This window comes from Bubalus bubalis, chromosome 6, assembly GCF_019923935.1.
Source record: "Bubalus bubalis isolate 160015118507 breed Murrah chromosome 6, NDDB_SH_1, whole genome shotgun sequence".
NCBI classification, from domain to species: domain Eukaryota; kingdom Metazoa; phylum Chordata; class Mammalia; order Artiodactyla; family Bovidae; genus Bubalus; species Bubalus bubalis.
In genome coordinates, this window is record NC_059162.1 from 103,648,689 (window position 1) to 103,676,679 (window position 27,991).

At 52.0% G+C, this 27,991-nt stretch overlaps 2 protein-coding genes across 2 annotated transcripts; one reads left to right on the plus strand and one right to left on the minus strand.

Moving 5' to 3' along the window:
• The first annotated feature begins 4,582 nt into the window (after positions 1-4,582).
• Positions 4,583-6,592, plus strand: GUCA2A (guanylate cyclase activator 2A). Its single transcript, XM_006050945.3, has 3 exons — positions 4,583-4,739; positions 5,789-5,978; positions 6,339-6,592. Exons 1-3 carry the CDS (start codon positions 4,665-4,667, stop codon positions 6,401-6,403), a joined length of 330 nt encoding a protein of 109 aa, XP_006051007.1. The 5' UTR covers positions 4,583-4,664; the 3' UTR covers positions 6,404-6,592.
• A 3,388-nt stretch (positions 6,593-9,980) lies between these two features.
• GUCA2B (guanylate cyclase activator 2B) lies at positions 9,981-13,464 on the minus strand. The gene is made up of 3 exons (XM_006050944.3): positions 13,311-13,464; positions 11,983-12,169; positions 9,981-10,265 (listed from the first exon to the last, which is right to left on the minus strand). Exons 1-3 carry the CDS (start codon positions 13,455-13,457, stop codon positions 10,204-10,206), a joined length of 396 nt encoding a protein of 131 aa, XP_006051006.2. The 5' UTR covers positions 13,458-13,464; the 3' UTR covers positions 9,981-10,203.
• Positions 13,465-27,991: the final 14,527 nt, after the last annotated feature.

Consider the following 27,991-nt stretch of genomic DNA (forward strand, 5'->3'; position numbering starts at 1 on the left):
AACCTCTCCGGGCCTCTGAGCCTCAGTGTGCGCACTTATACAGTGGGGCTCTACAGTGACTCTTCAGGCATTCCCAGAGCTGGTCGGAGGTTCACATACATCTGGCTGTCTTCCTCAGGCAGTTCTGGGCTCTCGGAAGAACGTCCAGGACGTGTTTACAAGCGGGATGGGGAGCCTGTGAACTGTGGGCCGCACCCTGCTCCTGGCCACACAGATCAATACGGGAATCTCCAGCCTCCCACCTGCGCTCTGCTCCAGGCCTTCCTTCCTGGGGTCAGCTGAGGCCTCCCGCCCTCAGGGGAGCAGAGCCAGGCCTGGGAGGACTGGGTCTCAGGGCGCCCAACTTTAACAGGCACACTGGAACCATGCTGAGGTCACCACAACCCAAGAGTTCAACAACCTCTAGGCCAAAAACGATGGCAGTCGGCAACCTCACAGGGTCCAGAGGGCACCCCAATAACAGGGGGACTCCCAGCAGCTGCCAGAGTGGGTAAGGGGTGGCTGGGCTGCAGGCCGGGGTCTGGTTTCCACACCCATAAAGCACATACCCAGACCGAGTGCTCAATCCTCACTCCCTGTTACTGTTAATGTTGTGATTAGTTCAAATACCACAGCCTCTCTGGTCTCCAGGCTGCCCTGGTGGCTCAAACGGTAAAGCATCTGCCTGTAACGCAGGAGACCTGGGTTCAATCCCTGGGTCAGGAAGATCCCCTGGAGAAGAAAATGGCAACCCACTCCAGTACTCTTGCCTGGAAAATTCCATGGATGGAGGAGCCTGGTGGGCTACAGTCCATGGGGTCGCAAAGAGTCGGACATGAGTGAGCGACTTCACTGGTTCGGGTCTCCTGTGGGATCAGGGGTAGCCACTAAGTGCCAAGCCTTGTGTGGGTACTGGGGCCACCACGGAGCAAGACATAGGCTCTGCTCTCAGGATTTTGTAGGAGAGTGGGTGGGACAGATTGGTAGATTTTATCAGGGGAAAGAATAGAAAGCTGGTGGAGCCCAGGGGACAGATATGGTCTTAATACAGTCTTGCTGGGGCTGGAAGCCAGTGAGGAGAGTTTTCCAGGCAATCCAAAATCTACAATATAGTCGTCATTTTTTCCACTTTTCTGATATAGACACTGAGGCTCAGAAAGGGCACACCACTATTCACTGATGAGCAGGGACTCTACCCCAGGGCTGCATGGCTCCAAAACTGGAGCTATTCTACCAACATCAGGAATCCCCAACCTCTGGGATCTAATGCTTGATGATCAGAGGTGGAGATGATGTAATAATAATAGAAATAAAGTACACAGTAAATTTAAGCACTTGAATCATCCCTAAGCCTTTCCCCACCCACCCACCCTGGTCCATGGAAAAATTGTCTTTCATGAAACCAGTCCTTGGTGCCAAAAAGGTTGGGCTCCTTCTTTCCTGCCCACTCCTGGGGAGACTTGCGATCCTGGGTGAAAGGTGAGCAGGGAGCTGACCATGATGAGCTTTGAATGCCAGGACAGGGAGTCTGGGCTTCCTTCTGAAGGTGTTGGGCAGCCACTGATGGGTTTTCATGTGGGGAGGCAGATAGAGGTGGTATGGCCTGGAAGGCTATGGAGATTCAGGAGTTTGTCAGAAGAGGTGGCCTTGGATGTGAGCGTCCCCAAACAACCCAGACTGACCCACTTGCTGCCTGTAAGGAATGATGAGAGGTGTTGGGGTGCTGGGGAACCAAGACCACAGGACTCAGGTGTGGGCCTGGGGTGGTCCAGAACCCCAGGCTTCCAAGGGGGCCCCAAGATCCAGCAGCTTCAATGCAGGAGAGGAGGGAGGGGGCCTGGATCCACACCTGGGCCCAGGCTGGGCCACGGAATTGGCGGGGAGAGAGAGGGAGGGTACTGGTTTCCATTTCCCAGGGCAGATGTCAGAGGCAGGGTTGGGTAGGGTCAGGCCCAAAGGGCTGAGGCCTGGGAGCCATTTCCTCTTTCCCACAGTGCGGAGCTATGTCACTCCCACACACCTAGACCCCCACCCACCCCACCCCTGGTGTGTACCAGGTCAGCCCTGGCTAAGGGGGTATGGGAGAAAGAGGCTCCAGGAACCAAAGCCCCCTCCCTTCACCCCAATCCCATGGTGCCTCAGGAGGGAAAGCACTGAAGAACCAAAGGGAACCAGACAGGGCTCCTCAGCTCACAGCAGCCTATTCAACCCCATCCTTGATGCTAAACTGAATCCCAGTCAAGCTCCAGGTCCAACCCCAGTCACAGACCTGACCCTGACCCACTCCTCCATCTCCACTGCAGACTCAACTCCAACTTTAACCAAGCACAGAACCTGAACCTCACTCGAGCCAACCTCCATGTCAGGGACAGTCCCCACATCATCCTAGCCACACCCCCAATTCTAACCCTTACCTGACCCTTACCCCATGCCCAAGCTCAGCTCCACCCTGATCCTGACCCAAACTCAAATTCGAGTCCTAACCTGAACTCCTATCACTCTCTGCTATTTCATCTTGCCCTAGGGTAACTCCAGCCCCAGCTGGAAACCTGAGTGGTCTTAACCCAGCTTCCACGCTAGCCCAGCTCAAGTCCACGCAGCCCCAGTTCCAACGGTAGCAGCAACCTCAGCTACACTCCTCCTGGTCTGTACCTGTGCTCACCTCCATCCCAGTCACAATAAATTCTACCCTGATTCTAGCCTTACCTTCCACCCAAACTCCATCCTTAACCCTACTGTACCCTGTCCATACCTAACCCTCCACTGGTGTTCACTCCCACCCAGCTCTCAGCTAGCAGAGGCCACCACATGGCTGTTCTGGATACGTAGACTTCAGCACATATACGCACCCCTCATACACACTAACACACTTCAGTCCACACACACACTTCTGTGTACACACACACACACACTCTAGAAAAGGAGGGAAGTTTAGTCTGGTTCTGAGGATTAGCCTGAGAGGGCAGGTTAACCAAGTGTTTCTTGCTCCTCCCTGGGGTTGAACCCCTTTGAAGTTCCCTCCAATTTCCCCTTCAGTGTTGACTCTCCCCACCCAGGGATTCCCACCCCCACCTCTTTGTTTGGAGCCTCCCTGGCTTCCAGCCAGATTGGTTTGTAGATTAGAACAAAGCAGCTCCTGGGGCTGCCCTTCCTCTGTGTCCAGGAGGCTCTGCTCAAAAAGAATACAATAAACATGCACTCTGCTGGAGTACAGAGTTCATGGGGGTCAGAGTCTAGAGGGGCAAAGACACACACCCAAGTAACCCAACTCGACCAGATCCCAGGTAGGGAATGTTATCTGGTTCTGTGAAAACAAAGAGAGGTTATTTAGCTGAGGATGCAGTGGGGGTTACTGGATCTGGGCCTTAACGTTTAAGTAGGAGTTCATCTAGTGATGAGGAAGAAAAAACCTTCCAAGGCAAATGGAACCACATATTCGAAGTCAGAGTCGAGCTTGGCAGGAAAGGCCAGGATGGAGGAGATTAGGCTGAGTTAGTTGTGGGAGGGGGAGCAGAAAAAAGAAAGGGATGCGGTGGAGGGATGGGGGAGATGGTGAGAGAAGCAGGGGTCAAGGGAATCAGGAAGGAGGAGAAAAAACACATTTGAGGATGATACGAACCTGCTGGATGGACAGGGCAGCAGACCCGGCACAGGATGAGAACAGACTGTGGCTCAGACCAGGAGGTTGATCCCCAGAGGGGCCAAAGGGAACCAGAAGCTGCTGCTGCTGTTGACCAAAATAATAATAACTCAGAGGTCTGAACTGTGTGCTTTCTGCATGCCAGGCATTGAGGTAAGCGTCTTTCTAACCTCATTAATTCTCACTCCTATGAGATATGCATTATCATGTTGGTTCCCAGAGAGAATACAGGGAGCTCTGAAGTTCAGAGATGGAAACAATTTGCCCAAATTCACGTACATCGAAATGGGGCAGTAGATGGGGCTTGAACCCAGGCCTACGGATGACAGAGCAGAGTCCTCTCTCAAAGTCACAGTGGCAAACCTAGTACCCGCCTTGGTTGTGTCATCTCTCATGACTCGAAGCCCCCTTGAAACCTCCTCCTCCCCCCAGGCTGAATTACTCACATTTCCCCACTTCTACCAGGCCTATTTTACTTCCCTGCTATCCCACATGTGGCATTCTCAGCAAAAAATGGCCTTCTACCCTTGGCCCCTTCTCTAAGAAAATTTTCACCCATTCTCTAAAACCAAGTGCTGGCATAACCTCCTTTGGGAAAACTTCCTGAACTTCCCTGCCCCTGGGCTGGGTGAATAGCCCCTCCATTCCCCTTGCCTACCCACTCCCCTAATAACCCTGCACTTGCCCCTGCCTGGGCCGCCCTCTTTAAGGGCTGGGTGCAGTCTGCAGCCCCACCCTGGCACATGGCCTGGCCCCGAGCCATCAGTGAGTGTGAGTGGTTGGTGAATGAATGCAGAACCCAGTCCAGTGGTGGGTTAAAGTGGGAGCCCAGGGAGGGGCTGGGGCTCTGACGCTTCCCTGGACTGATCTCTTATCTGCCAGGGCGGTCTTGAGCCTTATCTGATTAGGATTGAATTGACCAGCAAGCAGCTGAGATGCTCATCAAGACTCCTGAGTTACTCAGTAACCCTGCCCTCTTTAAAAGTCCCACTGTTTCCCCCTGGCATCCAGAACCAGTCACTCTTCTCTCTTGGGTGCTGCCGCCATGAACACCTACCTGCTGTCCGCCCTGTGCCTCCTTGGAGCCTGGGCCACCCTGACAGGGGGAGTCATCGTGAAGGTAAGTTCTCTGTCCCCACCATTGCCCAGACTGCTCTCTACCTCCAGGGTGCAGGGCCTGTCCTCTGATAAAGCAACCCCTCCCTGGGGACTGAGGGTGCGGTATGTCTAAGGCTTGGTTCTGCCCCACGGATCTCCTTCTCAGTCCTGCCTCTCACACCTTTCGTTTTCAAACTCATAGAAAGATCAGGAAGAGAGAAGAGAAACAGTCAGGGAAAGGCAGGTGACCAGCCAATTTACAGAGTGCTTGCCGTGACCAGGCTCCACTGGGGCCCCAGGATCACTTTGGGAAGAAGGGATTGCTAGCCCCATTTCTTAAAGGAGGGAAAATGGAGCCTTAGAGTTTGTAATTTGTCATGGGCACGTGGTTGGGAAGCGAAGGAGCTCAGTTTCAGTTTCATTCCAGACCTTACTTCTCAGCCAAAGCCCTGACCTGGGTCTCAGAAACCACCTGGATACCCTGAAGGTCCTGATGGGAGGGTGTCCCTACTGGTGAGGATGCCAGCTAAAAGGCCAGCCTGGCACTCATTAGGGGCCCCACTCTGGCTCCACAGCCAGGCCCCGGGAGGCCTTTTACTGCTTCTCAAACATCAGCCAGGCCCCAGGCTGGAGCTGGGGGCCACGGGATCAGCCCACACTGCTCTCAGGCAGAGGTGAAGACAACCCGGTACAGCCACGTGGATTCAGGAAGCCTGGATCTGGTCCCAGCTCTGGGTCTCTCCCCACAGATCAGCACCATGGCTCCCACTAGTAGACACCTATTGTGTCCCTGACACTTCGTGTCTGTTTTCTCCATTCCTCATATAACATGCAGAACCTAGGCTCCCGGAGTGTAATGACCTGTTCATGATTCCAAAGCAAAACCAGGATCCAAGCCTAGTGTCTGGCTGTAAAGCCTGAACTCTGACTACCTCATATTGCCCCACTGCGGAGCACCTGGCTCCCATATGCCGCAAACACTGCTTGAGCGCCTCTGGGCCGGGAGAGGGGTCACTCCTGGAGGAGGCAGTCAGGGAGCAGGCTGCAGCACTCCGAACATATCTCTCTCAGGATGGAGACTTCTCCTTTTCTCTGGAGTCGGTGAAGAAGCTCAAGGACCTCCAGGAGCTCCAGGAGCCTAGGATCCCTAGAAATCCTAGTGGACACATCGCTTCCAACCTTTGTAGCTTGCCTACTTTTCCCGAAGAACTCAAGCCTCTTTGCAAGGAGTCTAACGCCCAGGAGATCCTGGACAGGCTGGGTGAGTAACCCTCTCTCTGAAGAGCCGGGGGCCCATGGATTCCGGGATTTGTAGCTCATGAAGGAGAGGTGTGTTCTGATTGGTGGGATTCCGAGGACGGGCTCTACTCTGATTGGTGGGTCTGTTAAGCCCTCTGTTGTGCTTCCGGGTTCTTCTGGTCTCAGCTGTTGAGTCGACTCTTCTAATTTTGGCTGGCTTGAGTGGTACTTGTGTCCTGGTTTGTTGCTGAAAGTCCCGCTGGTCAGAAAGGACAGGCCTCGGTTTCTCCTGGGTAGCGGGTGTCCGAACTCTGGCTCAAGTGAGGGAGGGAGCTTTGGGGAAGGGAAGCTGCGCTCACGGGGCTCCGTCTCTCCCGTCCAGGGGCCATCGCTGCGGATCCAAGCACGTGTGAGATCTGTGCCTACGCGGCCTGTGCTGGATGCTAGAACAGATAGTACTCCCTGCCTTCTGTCCCTCCCCCGCAGGGCGCTCCTCCTCCTCACAGCTCAACCTACCCCGAATGCAGGAGTGAGGAGAGAGCAGCCTGAGGGGTGCCCAGCCCCTGCCCCACCGGAGCTGCTGATGCTTCCCAAGATCCATGCCCACCCGCGGCTAATAAACCAGATTCCAGAGCCCTCTGTGTGTTGCGTTCGTTCCTTCTTTTATCCGTCAGTCTACTCATCATTACACTTTAGGGATGCCTACCCTGCCCTCACCAGCTCAGGATTCAGTGTGCTATGTGCAAGCATGCCACTCTTTCTGCCAAGCCAGCACCCCCTCGGGCTGCCTCCTTGCACAGACGCTGAGGGGACTTGAGTCCACCATCCATCAATGGGCAGGTGGAAACTCTGCTTTTCTTTCACCATCCTCGGGGTCATCAAGCCCACTAAACCACAGGAGAGCACCTGAGCTGCTTTGGATGACCAACACAGGCACGGAGGGGCTATGCGGTCAGCCCCTGGCTGGAGAGTGTTCAAGGGGCCTCACGATCTAGCCCCACATTGACCACTTAAGCGCTGCCTCCTGCCTGCCGCCGCCCCCCAGCCCCCGCCCCACCCCCACCCCCACCCCCCTCCTACCCACCCACCCCTCCCCGCCCCGCCCCCAGGGCCCACACCCCAAGCCATAGTTCTCACCCTATCCTTTGTTCCACTTTCCACATTCCTGACCACATCACTCCTGCTCGGGGCCAAGTCCTCACCCCCGTGCCTCCTCTCAGAGGGCAGCCTTTCCTCGCCCCTCCAGGAGGAGTCTTCATGCCCCCTCATCCTTGCTGCTCCCTGGGCCTCCCTGTGGATTAATGGCTTTGGAGTCTGGGAAAGTCCCTCTGAGCCCCGGGGCAGGTGAGGCCCGCCACGGGGCTGATCCTGTACACACAGGGCAGGGCAAGCAACAGCTACACCGTTCCAGCCCTGTGGTCCTGCTCAGGTCTTCCACGTCCTGCGTGATGTTTGGAAAGTCGCTTACCCACTCTGAGCCTCATCTCCTCCTCTGTAAAACCGGAATTGTAATTGTACTGACTTCCCAGGAGGCGCTAGTGGTAAAGAAACCTACCAGTGCAGGAGGCATAAGAGAATCGGGTTCCATCCCTCGGTCAGGAAGATCCCTTGGAGAAGAAAATGGCAAGCCACTCCAGTATTCTTGCCTGGAGAATCCCATGGACAGAGGAGCCTGGTGGTAACAGTCCATGGAGTTGCAAAAAGCTGGACATGACTGAAACGACTTAGTATGCACACACACAGCACACACCCAGAAATAGTGGGTGTAAATGTGTGTGTAATGCAAGAAAAGTTCAGATGCAAACAGGAGAGAATGCAATAAGTGGTCAAAACAACAAAACAAAATACAAACCACAGAGAACGGTAGAGGGAATGAGGGAAAAGGACGCAACCAGGGTCCTTCTTAGGGAAGGAAGAAGTGCCCGGGGTGATTCTGGCAGGATTCCCTGGGCTTCAGGAATCAGAGGGTGAGGCATCTTCAGGGCAGAGGTCAGTAAGGCTCTGTGAATGGGGAGAGAAGGCAGGGCGTTTGCATTAGCCCTTGGAATTTGCACTGGGATGGATGTAATTTCAAAATCAGTGTGAAGGGACAGAGGCAGAAGGCATTTCAGAAAATGGATGGGGTTTAATGCAGACACAGAATCAGGAAGGTCCATGGCACTGGCATGGTTCAGCCTGGATGACGTAGAGCCCAGGAGATGCACAGGGCTGGGTTTGAGCCTGACCTGGTCATTGATAGGCTCTGTACCCTTCTCTGAGACTTGGTTTCCTCATCTGAGAATGGAGATGATAACAGATCCCTCCTCCCAAGGTTGCAGGGGCACTTGATGAGAATGGTGGTGGGGCAGAAACACTTAATGCTCCCACTCTGAAGCCACACTCTGTCAATTCAGGCATCACCCGTTACCAGTTGTGTGACTTTCGGCAGGTTAGTTAACCTATTCATTCCTCAGTTTCCTTATCTGTAAAATGCGAATGACAAGAATCCCTACTTCGTAGGGTTGAGTGAAGATTAAAATGGGTAATAGAGGAAAGGCTTTTAGAGGTCCCTGGGGGCCCGTGTGAGCACTTTGCTGACACTGTTATTATTTCTGTGCAGATGGCTCCACCATGTGCCTCGCATATAGTAGGTGCTCACTCAGTGGCAGTTGCCTTTACTGCCTCCTCCCCTGGCAGGTGGGAGACGAGGCCAGATGGTGCTGGCCTCAGGTTAGACGTGAGAGATGGTACTGGGGAGCCTCAGAAGGGTAAGGGGCACTGTCGGAGCAGTGCTGTGGTGTACGTCTGGCATGGTGGGCATAGAGAGCCTGCAGGGTGCAGGGCAGGGAGGAATCTCTGGGCTGGCAGGGGTTGTAGGAGTTGGGAGGCAGTGATGACAGAGGAAGGAGAGGAGCCCAGAGAGATGTAGGAGGCCTTGCAAAGGCCCCCAGGCCCCCGTGAGGGGAGCAGAGGAAGGAGCTGGAGTGGCCACTGGCCTCAGGGCAGCTAGTCTGGAGGGATTCACCATGGCCGTGGCCCTGGTATCTGTGTTCAGAGGGCACGGCCCAAGGATTTTCTCCTCTCTGGTTACCTGGGACAGAGGCCGAGGAGGAAGCCACCCTGGGAAGCCCTTCTCCCAGGAATCCCCAGCCTCAAGAAGAGCTCGGAAGGCCCTTGGAGGAAGGCGGTGGCTGCAGGGCATCCTCCCTTGGGTGTACTCAGCTGTGGCCAGGGCCTGGGGTCACAGGGAGGCAGTAACATGGCGGTTCAGAGCAGAGACCCTGGCCCAGACTTCCTGGGAAGAAGCCTGCTTTGCCACTATGCTGAGCCTGTGATCCCGGGCTCACTAGCCCTCTCTGTACCTGGGTCCCTCACTCGTAAAGTGGATGTAATAATAATGAAGTATATGCTGCACTGGACTGTTGTGAGAACTCAGTGAGTTAATATCCGCAGAGAGTTCAGAGCAGTGCCTAGGGTGTAGCAGATGCTCAGGAGATGCTGGGATCATTAATATTCCTCGGGGCCACCAGGGTGAAGAGAGGGAAGGAAGGCCTCCCACCTGGAGCTGGCCAGATGGTCCTGGGGAGCCCAGGAAGGGGGACAAGGGTGCAGTAAGGCAGAGGGGGTTGGGGGGGGGGGCGTGGGCAGAATCAGCCCAGAAGGCGCACCGAGTGGCTCTTCTCTCCACCTGTCCCACCCCACTCCCACCTTCAGGAGAGAGCCCCCTTCCTCCTCCCATTCTCCCCTCATCGTCCCCCAACTCCATCAGGAGCACAGAAGCTCTGGCTCTGTAGCTGGGCCAGGCCCTGAGCTTAGCTTGGGGGTCAGATGGGTCTGGGTGCTCTGTGCCTTCCCAACTCTGTGATCCCAGGCGATTCATTTCCATTCACAGCCTCACTCTTCCGATATGAAACAGAGCTTAATGAACCAACTCCACAGACAAGGAAACCAGGAAAATGCCTAACTCAGGGGTTAGGGAAGCTAACCTAGGGAAGCTCTGCTCAAGCCTCCTGGGGATGAACAAATGGATGCCTGGCTCCAAGTGTAGGTGGAGAATCTTTATTCAGCAGCAGGGCTGCTCCAGGAACCAAACTCTTCTCCAACTGTGGGTCCAGTTGCTTTGCACCAGATCGAGCTGTCGGGCCCTGGAGGAGAGGGGATGACTGTGGTGGTGGGGGCCCCCAGAGCCTGGATGGGAGTGGAGGCTCTGAAGGCAGTGGACTGGTGGGGCCAAGGTTCCTGGGTGAGCTCAGGGCACCCAGGCCATCTCAGCTGCAGCCGGTACAGGCAACATTTACACACAGCTCACAGTCGTCGTTAGCGATGGTCCCTGGGTGGAGGAAAACACTTGTCAGCTGAAACTGAAACATTTGTGGTCCAGAGAGTCACTGACCAGGCAGCCAGAGAAGGCCTGCCTCTGAGAGGGTCTGAGGTAGGGGCCTGGTATCTTTGTCACAGGTTGAGAGCAAGAAAGTTTAAAAGCAGAGTGAGAGGCTTGGGCTCAAGTCCCATGTCCTGTCCTCCTAGCAGTGCCTGGGCGAGTCATTCAAACCCTGCCTGAGTTTTCCTTCCTGCTCAACAGACAGTATCAACCTGGCCAAGGGGTAGTGAGGATAGCAGGCAGGCAAAGGGATTAACCCAGGGCCTGGTACTTAGTAAGTGCTTAGTAAATACTGGCTACTAGAGATGATCATACTAAGTGAGGTAAGTCAGGCTTCCCTGCTGGCTTAGAGGTAAAGAATCCCCCTGCCAATGCAGGAGATAAATGCTCAGTCCCTGGGTTGGGAAGATCCCCTGGAGAAGGAAATGGTAACCTAATCCAGTATTCTTGCCTGGGAAGCCCCATGGACAGAGGACCCTGGTGGGTTACAGTCCATGGGGTTACAAAGTGTTGGACAGGACTAAGGGACTAAGCAATGGAACAACAGCCATTAGACAAAGACTATCACCACAGGATACCACTTCTATGTGGAATCTAATTTTAAAAAATGATACAAATGAATTTATTCACAAAACAGAAACAGACTTACAGACACCCAAAACAAACATATAGTTACCAAAGGGGGAATGAGGTGGGAGGGATAAATCAGGAGCTTGGGATGAGCGTATACACACTAGCATACGTACATGCGTGCTCAGTCACTTCAGTCGTGTCCGACTCTGTGACCCCATGGACTGTAGGCCAACAGGCCTCTCTGTCCATGGGATTCTCCAGGCAAGAATACTGGAGTGTGTTGCATGCCCTCCTCCAGGGCATCTTCCCCACTCAGGGATTGAACCCATGTCCCCTGTGTCTCCTGCACTGCAGATGGATTCTTTGCCCCTGAGCACCACTATATATAAGACAGATAACCAACAAGGACCTGCTGTACAGCACAAGGAACTTTACTCAATATTCTGTGATAACCTATATGAGAATCTATAGGTTATAGATTAACCTATATAGATATAGGTTATAAATTAAGGTTACAGAGGAAAGAATCTGGAAAAGCAACAGTGAATAGATGTATATGTATAACTGAATCGTTTTGTTGTATACCCAAAGCCAACACAACATTCTAAATCAATGATACCCCAATAAAATCGAAAGGAAAAAAAAATTAGTGCTAGCCAGTTCCTGCATTCTCCTGATCAGCTGTTTCATCCCGCACATTTCAGCTTAGATGTCACCCCCCTCTTGGAAGCCTTTCAGATTCCCTTTCATGTCCCCAGACATGAGCCATCTCTCTCCTGTGTCCCCGCTGTGCCTCCCTGGTCGCCCCATGTATTGCAGTCATTTTTATGGATCCGTTTCCAGTGTCCCTTCCCCCCACCTGTTAAGTCTTAGAGGAGGGCTGATTATCCCGGCTGGGTTGCTAGGGACTGAAGGGGCTCCTTGAATGGCTGATTTCAGCGCCCTAGCCGGGAAGGGCAGGGGCTGAGTTTCTTGAATCTCCCTATTCTCAGCCACTAGGTGCTTAACAGAAACCTCATGAGGTAGAGGACCTGGGGTGCAGGGAGGCGAGAACATGAGGGTCAGGTGGCTCCGTGGGGGAGGGGACACTCACTCAAGGCCTGGAAGATGCGAGCTGCATCCTTAGAGGCACAGATGGGCCGGAGGTCCAGCGGCAGGGCCGGGTGATGGCACACAGAGGGCCGGGGACTCTGGTCTTGCAGGCCGGGGCCGGGCACCCATTGACCCACCAGGTCACTCAGCTGCTTCACCGATTCCAGCTGGACCTGGAAGCCTTGGTACTAGAGGAGGAAGGAGACCTCGGGCATCACAGCCTGAGCAGGGAAGGGGGCAGGGTGCTGCCAGGAGACCAGGGAGCATCCCTGTTCTCGCGGAGTTGAAAAGTTGAGGCATGGAAGACCACCTGAGGGGGGGAGGTGCTGCCTGACACTTCACATCCCCCTGTGCCAGAGGCGAACTGGGAGATGAGGTTGAGCAAGGCTGTGATCATGGCGGTTCAAGGCATGGGCTTTGGAGACGGGGCGGGGGTGGGGGTGGACTTTGATTCAAATTCCACCGGCTGCCCGTCTCTTCCCCACTCTGAACCTCATCTGACAGAGACAGTCAAACTCCACTCCTCCCAGGTGCCTGGTACCCAGGCACCACCTCCCCACCGCCCCCCCCGTAACTGTGTGATTGCCCCGAACCAACATGGAAAAATGATGGCAATGCCTAGTCCAGCTGGTTGGCTCCAAGGCCAAGGCTGCAGGGGGAAGCTGACACACCCCACCTCAGAATTTCCTTATTCCTTCCTCAGGATGCCCAGTCGAATGCGCTACCCAGGAGCCCAGTGGCAGCTTGCCACACCGCAGGCAGGCCCTGCCTCCATCGACGGACTCCTTTTAGCCTCACAGCTGCCCTTCGAGGAGACCTGCACCCCCTGCTGTCTTCTCCTGGGGCCTTTCTGTATGCTGGGGCCTTTCTCTTCCTGGAGCAGTCCTGGTCCCTGTGCCTAGATCCCTCCTGCTCATCCTGCAATGTTAGGGATGAGTTAGCTCAAGTTAACTCTCTGAGCAAACTTCTCTGGTGGCCATCATCCCCTCTCCACCCACACGTGGGAGGATACACAGAGTTGTGGGAGCATTAAAGAAGTCTCCCTCCCCTTCTGGGCTCTTCAAGGGCAGGCACTATGTCTGATTCCCCATCTGACCTCTGACCGGGATGGGCTCTTGAGGAGAGCAACGCAGAATGACCATAGTTTATTGTTATCATTACTGTCATCGCTGTCATTGGCGTTCCAGCTGCTTCCACCCACCTGCTCTTTTGGCCCCTGTGGTGTGATTGGGTGTTGGGCTGAGCCCTGGGTCCTGGACTGTCCTTAGTGAGTTTCCCAGCATTCCCTCTCCATCCCAGCCTCTCGCCGTGGGGACCTTCAGGACAAACCTGGATGTAGACTGACTGTGTGCCCTGCAGCAGCATGAGGAAGACCAGGGCAACCGCACACAGCAGGTACCCTGACACCGCCCTGCTGGCCATCTCGCTCTCTCTGTGTCCCGCCGCCGTCCACCTGGCTCCCACCTGCTTCCTCATCTGGCAGCTTTTTATAGGCTGGCCTCCAGCACCCTGGTCACTCATTAACTGGCCAGCCAGGGCGGGGTTGACAGCTGGCTGGAACCCTGACAAGCCCAGGGCCCACTTCCAGGAAGGGGGTTGGGGCCGATGGGGGTAGAGAGGCCCAGAGAACACAGGAGCAGATGCTGGGTTAAGCGCCTGCCTTGTGTGCAAGACATTTTGCAGGTGGAGTGAGGGGAGACTGTTTCATAGCCAGGGAGAGCGAGGCTCCAGAAGTAGAGCACCTGGTCTCAGGTAACGGGGCCAGTCGATAGTAGAGTGGGGACTCAGGCATCTGCCCCAGTTGAGCCTAGGGTTTTTCCTCAGGTCAAAAGGTGCAGGCAGACAGGGGGGCAGATATCAGGCTGACCTCAGGGTTCTCCATCCCTAGATCTTGTGTCTCCCATCTCCTCTCCCCAGTTTTATTGAAGGACCATGCTTGTGATCAGTGCCTGCCCAGCCCCTCATCCTGCCTCTGCTGGCCATCTCCCAAGTGATGGGTACACCCGGGCCCGGTATCGTCCATCTCACCTGTTGATGCCTTTTAGAAGCCAAAAGCCTAACCTGGCCTGGAGGAAAGAACACCTGCTTTGGGAACAGATTGACCAGGGTTCAAATCCTGATCCTGCTGCAGCCGAGTGATCTTGTCAAGTCGCATCAACTCTAACTGAGCTTAGTTTCCTCTTCCATCACAGGGGCATTGTGACAGGACCCACCACATGAGGCTGCTATGGGAGTGATGAGGCTGGCTCCTCCTGAGCTCGTCCTTGTCTGGGGGTAACTTGTGCCACTGAAGGTCCCTTGATCTCACAGCTGCCATCCAAGGCAGTGTGTGACCTACCATCTCCGTGATTGAAGGTTGGGTCAAAGTCCGCAAGGCCGTCATCACCACCGCCAGCCAGGACAGCTGTCAACAGTGCCCATCCCATGGCTCTGCCCTGCCAGGCACGGAGCCTGGCATGCAGTAGGTACTCCATGCTTAACATTGAACTGAAGCCCAGATAGCCCATCTGGGTGTTCTGGGCCCACTCTCCAATTTGTGGCTAAAATCTAATGTCACTGTGTTTCCTAAGGCTGATCCTTTTTGCAAAATCTTAATCCCATCTCATGCTTTCGGAGCTGCTCCCCACCGGCCTGCATGCTCATCCCCTTCTTTCTTATCTTGGGATGAAATGGAAAAAGCTTGAGTGAACTTTGGTATTCCCATTGTCTTGCTTTGAATCCAGACTTTGGCCTACTCTTCTGAGTACAAAGAATTTGATAGACTCTTACATGACTTCTTATCTGTAAACCGAAATAACCGTCAGAAACAACAACTCTCTTCTCAAATACACAGGCACCATGCTGTTCTATGAGCAGAATCCCCTTCAATCTGTTGCGACATGTATCACTGTTGTCTTTCTTTTACAGATGAAGTTCATTTTACAAGCCCAGCGAGTTCAAGCATGTGGTGCGTGCAGCACGTTTTCTCTCTGGAATTCTTGTCTCTGCTCAGCTTATGGGAGAAAAAAGGAACATGGGCCTTGGAGATAAGGAGATCCATGTTCAAACCCAGACCCCAGCACTTCTGAACTGTGTGACCTTGGGCAGCTTCTCCAAGTCTTCATCAGTAAATGGAGGAAATAATGGCCCACCTCCCAGTGGCTATTGGGAGGAAAACCTGGACAGTCCCATCCCAAAGGAGCCCATGAATCCCCCTTTCCCCAGAACGTGCATGGCCCTTGGGGCCCACATTGTGAGTCGTGGTCTCCCCGCCCGCCTCTCCTTCCCCATGGCAGCCTCCCTGATAGGCCCCACCTTTGAACCTGCAGCTGAGACGCTTCCGATCTTCGAATCCCCCGTCCCGGCTCTCTCCATCAGGCAAGCTCAGCCTCCCTGGCCTGGCCCCAAGAGACAAGGGCCAAGCCTGTAGTGTTTAGAGGATCCTGTGTCCGTGGCCTCCTTCCCTTCTCTGTCTTCCCGCTCTGCCAGCCAGGGACATGCCATTCTTTCCCTGGGAACAAGGTGCAACTTCCCCATCTGCCTAGCCTGACTCAGATTCATATTTCAACCCTGTTCTTCCTAATCTCTTCACCAATCCATCATGCCACAGACGCACACCCCTGCCACTGCCTCCATCAGCCAGCATGTGTTGACATTTCTCAGGGCACTGCCTTCTTGAGGGACATGGGAAGTGACTGTCAGGCCAGCCTGGACTCCGGTCCTTGTGTGGAAGCCTCGGACATGGAGACAAAGTGAGTGACAGTTTGCCTCTGTGTGTTTTGGGGCTGCTCCTCTCTCCACAATGGATCCCCTGCCCAGTGCCCACCGCCACAGTCCTCCATGCCCCCAAACTGACTGTTTCCCAGCAGCATTTGTCATAGCTGACCACGCCATCTCTCTTGGAATAAAGCATCTTCTGGACTTGGCTTCTAGGACACACGCTCTTTACTTTTTCTACCAGTTTCATTGGCCCATTTTCTCAGTTTCCTTGGCTGTTTCTTTCTTCTCTTCTTGACCTCTAGAGCTTAGAATCCCCAGGAGCTCCAGAGCTCAGTCCTTGGATTACTGTCCTCTGTCTATAATCACCCCCTTGGGGTCTTCTCCAATCTTAAGGACTTTAATGCCATAAGTACCCTAGCCTGACCTCTCCCCTCAGCTCCAGACTCATTTATCTATCTCCTCAGCATCTCCCAGAACAGGTGTGGGTACTATCATTCATCAAGTTGCTCAGGTCAAAAGTCTTGGGGTCATCCTTGATGCCTGTCTTTGTTTCAATTGCCAAATTCAACTCATTAACCAATCCAGTTTATTCTACCTTTGAAATGTTTCTGAACCCCAACATGTCTCACCATCTCCATTGCTAATGCCAAGGTGCAAACGATCATCATTGATCATTGGTCTCATGGATTATTGCAAGCGCTTTGTATTAGGATTCTCCAGAGAAACAACTGATTCTGTTAAATATTTATATATATATTCTCTTCTCTCTTCTTATCTGTCTTCTATCTTTGCTTAGTTGTTCCGTTGTGCCTGACTCTCTTGCAACACCATGGACTGTAGCCTGCCAGGCTCCTCTGTGCATTGGATTTTCCAAGCAAGAATGGTGGAGTGGGTTGCCATAGCCTTCTCCATCTTCTATCTCTACCTGTCTAAATTTTATTTACTTAAAAATTTTTTATTGGAGAATGGTTGATTTGCAATGTTGTGTTAGTTTCAGGTGTACAACAAAATGAGTCAGTTGTACATATACATATATCTACCCTTTTTTAGATTCTTTCCCCATAAAAGTTATTACAGAGTATTGAATAGAGTTAACCTGTACTATCGGAGAAGGCAATGGCACCCCAGTCCAGTACTCTTGCCTGGAAAATCCCATGGATGGAGGAGCCTGGTAGGCTGCAGTCCATGGGGTCGCTAAGAGTCAGACACGACTGAGCAACTTCACTTTCACTTTTCACTTTCATGCATTGGAGAAGGAAATGGCAACCCACTCCAGTGTTCTTGCCTGGAGAATCCCAGGGACGGGGGAGCCTGGTGGGCTGCCGTCTCTGGGGTCGCACAGAGTTGGACACGACTGAAGTGACTTAGCAGCAGCAGCAACCTGTATTATACGGGCTTCCCTGATGGCTCATCTGGTAAAGACTCTGCCTGCAATGTGGGAGACCTGGATTCAATCCCTGGGTTGGGAAGATCCCCTGGAGAAGGGGATGGCAACCCACTCCAGTATTCTGGCCTGAAGAATTCCATAGACTGTATAGTCCATTGGGTCGCAAAGAGTCAGACATGACTGAATGACTTTCATGTAGGTTCTTAGTAGTCATCTATTTTATATATAATAATATGTATATGTTGGACTTCCCTGGTGACTCAGCAGTAAAGAACTCGCCTGTCAATGCAGGAGACATAAGAGATGCGGGTTCAATCCCTGGGTTGGGAAGATCCCCTGGAGAAGGAAATGGCAACCCACTCCAGTATTCTTGCCTGAGAAATCCCACAGACAGAAGGGCCTGGCCGGCTACAGTCCATGGGTTTGCAAAGAGTCAGAAACAGCTTAGCAACTAAACAGCAACAACAGTGTGTATATGTCAGTTCCAATTTCCCAGTTTATCCCTCCCTCCCTCTTACCCCCTGGTAACCATAAATCTGTTTTCTACTCCTGCAACTGTTTCTGTTTTGTAGGTAAACTGTGTAGATTTGTTTTAAAAGATTGGCTCGATTTGCCAGCCGAGGGTGGCAAGTTTGAAATCCGTAGGGCCGGTTGGCAGCTGGAAATGTAGATGCAGTCGTGTGTCTGAATTTTGAAGGTCAAGCCAGTAGGTGGGAAATTCAGGCAGGGTTTCCAGGTTGCAATCTTGAGGCAGGATTCCTTCTTCTTTTTCGGGAAAGCTCAGTCTTTCTAAGGCCTTCAGCTGATTGGATGCAGCCCACACACATTATTCACTTGAACTCTACTGACTGTAAACATTAATCACATCTGACAAAAATATCTTCACAACAACATCTAGACTCATGGTTGATCAAACATCTGGGCACCACAACCTGGCCGAGAGCTTTCCAAACAGATCTTTTTCCTGTCTTCAGGCCTCCTTGCAGCAGCCGCCGCAGTGATCCTGTTGAAATCTAAGACCATGTCTCTCCCCTGCTTGTTGAGCACACTAATGATTTTCCACTTTACTCAAGGTAAAATTCAAAGGCTTCCACTGGCCCTGAAGGTCCCTTTGGCCCCCTTCATGTCTCTGAACTCATTGCAAAATTCCGCCCTTCACCCTCTTGGTTCCAGCCACATCAGCTTCCTTGCTGTCATCCAAACATGTTAAAGGTAGCTTACCTTGGAAGTCTGCTCTTCACCCATGCACTTATATGGCTCTCCTGTCACTTCCTCCACATCTGCTTAAATGCCGCTTCCCCAAAGAGATCCCTCCTGACCATCCTACCTCAGAAAGCCTCCGCATCACCCTGGTCCCCTTACTTTTTTGTAGCACCTGTCATATATGAGCATTTCATTTCTTACATTTCTCTTGCCACTAAAAAGGAATTTGTCTGTTTTCTGCAAACAATATCTGGCACATGAAAGTGAAAGTGAAAGTCGCTCAGTCGTGTCCGACTCTTTGCGACCCCATACAGTCCATGGAGTTCTCCAGGCCAGAATACTGGAGTGGGTGGCCGTTTCATTCTCCAGGGGATCTTCCCAGCCCAGGGATCGAACCTGGGTCTCCCACATTGCAGGCAGATTCTTTACCAGCTGAACCACAAGGGAAGCCCAAGAATACTGGAGTGGGTAGCTTATCCCTTCTCCAGAGGATCTTCCAGACTCAGGAATTGAATCGGGGTCTCCTGCATTGCAGGCAGATTCTTTACCAGCTGAGCAGGGAAGTCTATAATTGGCACATATCTGGCACATAATTGGTGCTTCAGATCAGATCAGATCAGATCAGTCGCTCAGTCGTGTCCGACTATTTGCGACTCCATGAATCGCAGCAGGCCAGGCCTCCCTGTCCATCACCAACTCCCGGAGTTCACTGAGACTCACGTCCATCTAGTCAGTGATGCCATCCAGCCATCTCATCCTCTGTCATCCCCTTCTCCTCTTGCCCCCAATCCTTCCCAGCATCAGAGTCTTTTCCAATGAGTCAACTCTTCGCATCAGGTGGCCAAAGCACTGGAGTTTCAGCTTTAGCATCATTCCTTCCAAAGAAATCCCAGGGCTGATCTCCTTCAGAATGGACTGGTTGGATCTCCTTGCAGTCCAAGGGACTCTCAAGAGTCTTCTCCCACACCACACTTCAAAAGCATCAATTCTTCGGCACTCAGCCTTCTTCACAGTCCAACTCTCACATCCATACATGACCACAGGAAAAACCATAGCCTTGACTAGACGAACCTTTGTTGGCAAAGTAATGTCTCTGCTTTTGAATATGCTATCTAGGTTGGTCATAACTTTCCTTCCAAGGAGTAAGCGTCTTTTAATTTCATGGCTGCAGTCACCATCTGTAGTGATTTTGGAGCCCAGAAAAATAAAGTCTGACACTGTTTCCACTGTTTCCCCATCTATTTCCCAAAAAGTGATGGGACTGGATGCCATGATCTTCGTTTTCTGAATGTTGAGCTTTAAGCCAACATTTTCACTCTCCTCTTTCACTTTCATCAAGAGGCTTTTTAGTTCCTCTTCACTTTCTGCCATGAGGGTGGTGTCATCTGCATATCTGAGGTTATTGATATTTCTCCCGGCAATCTTGATTCCAGCTTGTGTTTCTTCCAGTCCAGCGTTTCTCATGATGTACTCTGCATATAAATACCTATTGAATTGAATAAATGAATAGGATTCAAAGATGAACTCCACCAAGCACTAAATGTTTGGCCTTGGAAAACATTCTACTTCTCTGAGCCTCATTCATCTTGTTAGCATCTTTCTGCCATATGCAAGGGGCCTGGTGACTGTTCAAAAAATGTGAAAACATTGCAAACTAGTGTTCTTAGCTGTGAAATTATTTATCAAGAAACAAAATTCTTTTTGTGTCATATGTGCACATAAATTATTCTAGGGCATACAATAATTTAATCAGCACATAGTTGCTGGTGGCCCATTATGTTCCAAGCACTATTCTAGGCACAACGGATACAGTCACCAGCAAACCAGACTAGGCCACGGTCCACAGAGCAGTGCCAGTTGCTTGGATGGGGGGTCAGAATGGAGATGCTGAGAACAGGTTGGATTCTAGACATTCACTGAAGTCAGAGCCCACAGGATTTTCTGTTCTTTTGAATGTGAAGGGTGAATGAAGAGAGGAGTCAAGGACAACTCTAATGTTGACCCACATCAAATGGCGCTGCCACTTACCCAAATGGGAAGGAGGGATGAGCAGGTCAGATGAGGGTCTGGAGAGTTCAGTTTGAACATGTTAAGTATGAAATGCCTACTTGACCTCTGAGTAGAGACGTGGGCCACTGATGTACATGCAGTGGTCACCAGGGAGGATCTGATTCTTAGGGTCTTGGAACTGGACTGAGAGAGGAACTGGAAGGAGAAGAAGCCAGATCCCAGGGCTGAGCTGTGACAGGGTCCTGCAGCATTTGGAGGTAAAGCAGAGCATGAGGAACCAGCTAAGCAGATGGAGAAGGAGCAGTAGGTAGAGCCCCCCAAAAAGAGATCAGTCTTCAAAGCCAAACCAAGAAGCGTTTCAGCTACAAGAGCCTGCTCCGTGGGGTCAAGTGCTGGGTTCGCTCTGGTAAGATGAAGACAAAACTGCCACGGGATTTGACAACATGGAAGTGGCTGGTGACCTTGACAGGATCAGGTTCAGGAAAGCAGTGGACGAAAACCTGATTGGAGTGGGATCGAGAGAGGAGAGGAGGACAGGAAGTGGACACAGTGAGAATGGAGGTCTGGTTCTAGAGCCAGAGTTCTTAATGCTGACCTTAAAGCGTGAAATGGAGAGATGACAAATTTAAAGAAAAATCAGTGTATTGGGTCTAGCAGAAGATCCGGTATGGTGAATTGTTTAAACTGAGGTGTAGTGGTTTTCCAGTTTCCCAAATGAAATGTTGGCCTTTCCCTGAAGAAGTAGGTGACCTAGTGAATGATTTCATTTTTTTGCTCTGGTCAGTGGAAGACTCAGAGTAAGCTTGTACCCCAACATTAGTAATGGCACTGAAGCTCATTCAACCAGTGGCTTCCCTTTTAATCTATTGATCTATTTCCCCAGTCTACCCATATTGTACGGATCTTGCCGCACCCCCCTCACCTTCCCCACCTCCACACACACAGCCCTTTAAGTCTGTATTCTCCCCAGCTTCATCGTCTAGATGGACTGGGGGTTGGGTATGTTTTTCAAAAACGCAAATCAGTGGATCAGGGCTGCCCCCTGGTGACAGTCAAGGAACACTGCAGGCAGAGGAAGCCGCCTGCCCTTGTTCCTTAGGGCATCATTGTCTCAGCCAACCCTTGAGAGGTAAAGGATGAGGAGACAGACCCTGATTTGAGGCGCAGTGGGAAGCCCCAGTCCGCATGCCTATGCCCGGCTGTGAGGGGTGTCCTGCAAGCATGACTGTGACGGTCTACAGAAGGGGAAGCCTGTGAGGTCGTCAGGAAAAAGTCCCTGCTTGCTGGCTGGTGTCTGAGTTCTGTGGTCTCCAGACAGTGGATGCTGAGGTGAACAAGAGCGCCGCAGTGGGGTGGAGAGGGAGGAGAAAGTTCAGGCCACAGGCAGGACTCAGCACTGACAGCAGGGCTTGGGGGCAGCCAGGGGGCAGCCCGAGGCAGCAAGAGAACCGTGGCGAAGCGGGGGACGCTGCGCCTCCAGGGTCTGGTGCCGCCTGAGCTGCAGACAGAAGCTGGCTCAGACAGAAGACTTGAGTCTTGCCCTCTTGGGAGGGGATGGTGTGCTTCTGACCTTGGCCTCTGCCGGCATCTCTGCCTTCCTCCCCTTGGGGTCAAAGGTGTGTGTGAGCACGTGTGTGCATGGCTGCCGGCTGTGAACATGTGTATGTATGGGTGCTCTTTGTGTCTATAGGGGAGCGTGTGTGTGCACGTGTGGTGGGTGAGTGTGCATGTCCATGTGCATGCGTGTGTGAGAGCACGTGATCACGAGTAGGCTGTCTGGGTAGGCATCTGCATGTTGGTGTGGGTACATGTGCAGATGTAAGTGTGTAGGCATGTGCGTGTGAGCACGAATGTGTGCTTACGTATCTATGGAAGCAGGGGTGTCCCAGTGTGTGCCAGGTGCTGGAAGGGAGGCCTCTGTCGCCTGGATGTGCACAGGGGCCAGGTGGAGGCCAGGGTCCCACCTGAGGCAGGCCTGGGCCCGGGGGTGGGGGTTCCTGGGTGGAGGGTGGACGCCGGGGCTGGGGGAGCAGCCTTCACACAGCTGCGTGGAAGCTGGGGGACTAATGGAGGACCTGGGAAGGCGTCCAGCCCAGGGCAGCCGGATCAGACTGTTCTCGCTTCTTCACCTCTCCCAGCTCCCTCCAGCAGAAGCCCGGGTGCTGTGGCTTTGAGGTCGGGTAGAGCCAAGGTCACACGGCTGTGGACTCCTGGGCAAATCCTTCACTTCACTGAAGGCTAGTTCTCTCGATAGTGAGATGGAAACAGCACAGCTTGGTGACCGAAGTGGGGTGATGAGGGCACAGAAAGGCCAGTGAGTGTTCACTGGGGGCTGATGATGAGCCAGCCCTGATCTAAGGGTTTTACAAGTACAAACATGTGGCTTTCTCACACAACCTTCGGTGGTAGAAAACTCTCCTTTTACAGAGAACACAAAGGCACAGAGAAGCTTATTAACTTTCTTGAGAACACACAGCTTGTATGAGGCAGAGTTCCTGAGCTGGTGTCACAAACACTATACTGACCTGTATGAGCGGTGAGTGGATGTAACGCATCCCTCAAAGTGCTGGGCACATCGTAGACCCTCGATAGCTGTCTCCTCGTCCTCTCTACCCTCTATCTCTCCTAAGGGTTCAGGGCAACAGTTGAAGGAAAGAGTAAGTCCTCTTCATGATTGCTACCTCACAGAAGTTCTTGGGAGTCGTGGAATCCTGATGTATCAAAGAAATGACCTGGATGTTGGTTCCTGTAACCCCACCACCAGCAAGGTGATAATAGCAACATATTGTTATATATGCTGATACATAAAGGTTAGATGTAGTCTTTCATTCAATTGACATTTATTGAGCTTCAGTTCTTTGCTGGACATCAGGGCTCAGAAATAAGGGGCTTCCCTGTTGGCTCAGACAGTAAAGAATCTGCCTACAATGTGGAAGACTTGGGTTTGAACCCTAGGTTGGGAAGATCCCCTCCTGGAGAAGGGGCTGGCTGCCTACTCCAGTATTCTAGTCTGGAGAATTCCATGGTCAGAGGAGCATGGCAGGCTGTAGTTCACGGGGTTGCAAAGAGTCAGACACGACTGAACGACTAACACTTTCACTTTCACGGCTCAGAAATGGATAAGATGGTCCCTGATCTCAAAGGGCTCATCATGGTCAATGAGGACAGGTGAGGTCAATACCGTGTGGCAGACGTGGGGAGTGGGGAGGCTCAGGAGGTGGCAGGAACCCCGAGGAGGCACCACCTGCCTCCAACGAGGAAGTGGGGAAGCTGTCGGCCCTCTCCAGCCCTTTGCTGAGATCTCAGCCCCGGGATGCTTCCCCAGTCCTCTCCCATGTCCGGCCTAGCACTCTTCTTCCAGGAAGCCAGCCCAGACCATGCCCTTCCTCTCCTTCTTGGGAACTCCCACGGTCCTTGTGCCCCCTCCATGGACTCTAGCTTCTGCTACCTTGTTTCTGGTTTGGGTGCAAGGGACCCACCTCCACAGATACCATCCTCTCCAGGGCTCAGCCTTCATCTCACATTGCTCAGAGACTCGGTGCTCAGGTGGCCCCACACAAGCCCGGGGCACATCATCTTTACCGATGCTCCAGTTGGGGGTTCTTTGTTTGCAGCACCAGGGTTGAGCCGCTGAGGAAATCCTAACTGCTGAGTCAGGGGCCCCCGCTTTGCCAAGCAGGACTGAGTTTCATTAAGTGAGGATGAAATACAAATTCCCTGCAGCATTCATGGGATTGATGTCCAAGGCACAGCTGCCATTTATGTTTTGAAATTTGCAGTTGGGGATCATTGTGAAACTTGATTGCTCGGTCTTGGGGACTTCTTAAAGTCCAACTCTCACAATAAGGCCAATCAGACTCCACCATCAAATGTCAAATAGGAGCTAATGAACCATTCACGGGCTGGGGAGAGAAATCAGGCAATCTCTTATTTCGGGATTATCCCTTCCAAATATTGAATCTGAACTGTAAGCAGAATTTGCTATAATTGCATCCCCCTCCTCGCGGGTATGGGGGATCATTGGCATTCGCTTTGTGTCTCAGCTTTCTGGAGAGAGGCTTGACAAGCCGACCCGCTGCTGTCTGGAGGCACGTGCTCCTGGGGGCACTGTTTAGAGAGGGAGTGGGCAAGGCGTGCTGGGAGTCTTCAGCTCCCTTGGCTGAGTCGGTTGAGCCTGATGTTGGCTGGGTGTCCCCAGGTGCCTGTATGGCAGCCTCTTTGTAGGAGAGAGTGGTCTCCAGCAAGGGAGGAGGACACCTTCACATTGGCTCCACTGGGAGCCTGGCTTTGGCTGCAGGAAGGTCATTCTGGCTCAGGGACAAAGGAATGTGTCTGTTGCACTGGGATCTGCAAAGGCTACCTGCTCGGCTGCCGCCCTGGCTGATGCCCAGATACGTATGTTGCTCTCTGACGCCTCTTTAAAACATGTGGCTGGGTGACTTCGGTTATAACAGAGGGTTTGCCATCACTTTGACCTGGGACAGCGCTGTCATATGGGAGGCATTTCTTTTCCTCTTGATTCCTCTTGGAACGGAGGGTAGCACAGTGGTGAGCCACTCCCTGTGGCAGAGGTGGGGGACCGTCTGGCAGTTTCCTCTTCCCTGTCAGACTGCACAGTCCTGGCTGGAAAGCAGCTGTCTGGCCAGCGATGTGCAGTTAGGCTTAGTCACATGGCTGGCTTTCATCACTAAAATGTGAGAGGCGGCGATGTGGGCTACTCACAGTCCAAGGATCTTAAGGGGCAGTACACCTTCTCCACCCCGATTTCCCTCCTTTACTAAGTGGTTTCAGGTGATGACAAGGCTCAGCGGGATGAGCTCACAGATGGGAGGAGCCAGAGTCCCTGAATCACCCACGTTCAGGCTAGGCACCTGTAAGTGGAGAGCATTTAACCGTTCATCCCTCCCCTTAGCTGTTGTCATGTGAACTTGGAGTAACCCCTGTAAATGTGGAGCGTATTGGTCAAATCAACGGCCTCACAGCTTGTGGGATCTTAGTTCAGCAACCAGATACCTGGGGCCATAACGGTAAAAGCACAGGGTCCTAACCACTCTGGGAATTCCCTCATTATTTTCTTGAATCAGGTTTGCCACAAAATTAAAGGAGATTTCCCCTGGCCCCACATGGGCATAGCCTGTCCTATGATCAACAACGCTCACCAGAGTGTTACTGTTGTAAAACCAAGAGTGAATCTACACTGACACATCCTGATCACCCGAAGTCCATAGTTTACCTTAGGGTTCACTCTCGGTCTTGTGTATTCTGTGGGTTTGGACAAATGTATGACATCCATCCATCATTATGATACTGTACAGAGTATCTTCACTGAATTATTTTGCTTTTCTATTTTTTTTTAACCCCATCATGCCATGCTTGTGTGCTAAGTTGCTTCAGTTGTGTCTGACTCTTCGTAACCCCATGGACTGTAGCCTGCCAGGCTCCTCTGTCCATGGGATTTCCCAGGCAAGAATATTTGGAGCAGGTTGCTGCCGGGAGCCGGCATATTGCATATTGAGTGAGGATCTGGAATAGCTCAACTGGAATTCTATCACTGCCGGGAGCCAGCGTGAGGCACTCCGCCCATGACAAAGGTCATGAGGAAGGAGGCTCGGCATACGCAAAGGCGGGATCGAGCCTCAGGAGTCCCCCTGGAAATTCTCGAGCATCTACCCCCAAAACCAGAGTCTGCCTACTTTCTGCTTTGTGCTTTCACCTACACCTCTGACTTTACAGGGGGCTGTCCCCCACTACCTCTCTCTGAAAAAAAAAGAGTTAGCTCACAGCTCCAGTTAATAATTCTTGGATGTGACAGTGTTTCAACCTACAAACTCCTTTGGAAATCCTCTAGCCTGCCTGAATGGGTTTTTCCGGCCACATGTGATTGTTCAGAGCCTCCCAACTGTGAGAGGCAGGAGATGTTCTAAACTGCCTAAACACAGATTCCTTTGAGTAGTTAAAAGATTGATTAGAAATTGTATTGGTGAAGGGTTTTTCACTTGTTGGGCCAATGTTTGCTGCTAAGTCTCCATACTCCTTACCTACTGTGTCCTTGGCAGTGTATTGATTGATATAATGGGTGTATAGAAATGTAAAATGCAGCTTTGTCCAATGCTTTTTGGAAGGCTGGTGCCTGACTTTGGAATAATCACCTTTAGAGAAAGATAAGTATCTTAAAATGTTAACAGGCCTCCGGGCCAGAAGATGATGTCAATCACCTGAACTTTTGCATATGATAAGTTTGCAGGAAGAAAGCCTGGCTTGCTGCATGGCTCTACCCCTTCCCCCATTATCCTCTATGCATAACTTAAGGTATAAAAACTACTTTGGAAAATAAAGTGCGGGCCTTGCTCACCAACGCTTGGTCTCCCCATGTCATTCTTCCCTTTAACTTCCAGCTGAGCGTCCATCTGGAGCGCGGATGTCCTCTGCGACCATTTATTTGCCTGGGCTTCTAAGACCCACTCGAGAAGGTGTCTAAGGTGGGGCACCTTCTGCTATTCGAGAGGGCGCCTGCGGCCTCCGTGGTCAGAGCTAACCTGGTGTCACGGGTTATATTGATTTTCCGCGTAAACCAAGCCACTCAGCTTCTTTTCTCCACTGAATTTTCCTACTGAGCTATCCTTATTTCAGCCGCTTTTCTCCACTGAATTTCCTCACTGAGCTATCCTTATTCTATTACTCTTTGTATCCTTAATTAAAGTGTAATTAAGCAGTTGTTCCCTGACCCTCGCCTACGCCGTCTCTCCTTCGAATACCCTGGCTCAGCCGGGGCTGGTCCCCGGCAGGTTGCCATTTTCTCCTCCAGGGGATCTTCCCAACCCAGGGGTCCAACCAGCATGTCTTATGTCGCCTACATTGGCAGGCAGGCGGGCTCTGTACCACTAGCGCCACCTGGGAAGCCCCCGTCATGCCGTGAATTCTCAGGAAATGGGTTCCAGTGGCTCAGGCTCCTCTCCATGGGTCTCACAAAGCCTGCCTCTCTGGTTGGTGCAGGCTGGCACTTCCACTAAACCCAGCACCTTCCTCCTTGTCTCCTTTCTACCCTGGCTCTTAGAGTGCTTACTGCATTCACCGCATTCACTCCTTCTCTTGGCAAGTATCTCGTCCTTCTCCTGTTTGTTGATGACAATGTCAGCAACACGCAGGCCCGTGTCTTAGGCTCCTCCAGTCTTGCTGTGGTGACGCTTAGAAAGTGCATTCCTTTTGGAACAGTCCTGTTCCTGGATGTCGACAACGTCACCGTCTTTGTAGGTTCACGTGTACATGGCCGAAAGGAAAACTTCTTGTTTTCTAAAAGGCCTGGAGAACATTTAGTGGGTGCCCCTCCTCTTTCCCTTCATGTTGGTCATTTTGGTGAAATTACTGGAAGATGGTGGTTCCGGCTAAAAGGCCATAAATGCTTTTCGAATGAATGAATCAAAAAAAAAAAAAGTCTTGAAAATAGTATTGGGAAAAAAAGATCAGAACCTATAGGCTGAAACAGCTGTTCAACAAGGTTCTACTGTACAGCACAGGGAGCCATATTCAATATCCTTTGATAAACCATAATGAAAAAGAATATGAAAAACAATATATATATTTGTATAACTGAATCACTTTGCCATACGGCAGAAATTAATACAACTTTGTAAATCAACTATACTTCAATAAAATACATTGGAAAAAAAAGAAGCAACCGTTTAAATCCAGAGTTGGCTCCTCGTCCACATGT

Excerpts from the sequence above, each read along its gene's own strand:
- GUCA2B (XM_006050944.3), bottom strand. The coding sequence starts at position 13,457 with ATGAGGAAGCAGGTGGGAGCCAGGTGGACGGCGGCGGGACACAGAGAG. Across the intron at positions 12,170-13,310 it reads CACAGTCAGTCTACATCCAG|TACCAAGGCTTCCAGGTCCA; the intron begins GTTTGTCCTGAA and ends TTCCTCCTCTAG. Across the intron at positions 10,266-11,982 it reads TCGCATCTTCCAGGCCTTGA|GGACCATCGCTAACGACGAC; the intron begins GTGAGTGTCCCC and ends TCCTCCACCCAG.
- GUCA2A (XM_006050945.3), top strand. The coding sequence starts at position 4,665 with ATGAACACCTACCTGCTGTCCGCCCTGTGCCTCCTTGGAGCCTGGGCC. Across the intron at positions 4,740-5,788 it reads CAGGGGGAGTCATCGTGAAG|GATGGAGACTTCTCCTTTTC; the intron begins GTAAGTTCTCTG and ends TATCTCTCTCAG. Across the intron at positions 5,979-6,338 it reads GGAGATCCTGGACAGGCTGG|GGGCCATCGCTGCGGATCCA; the intron begins GTGAGTAACCCT and ends TCTCCCGTCCAG.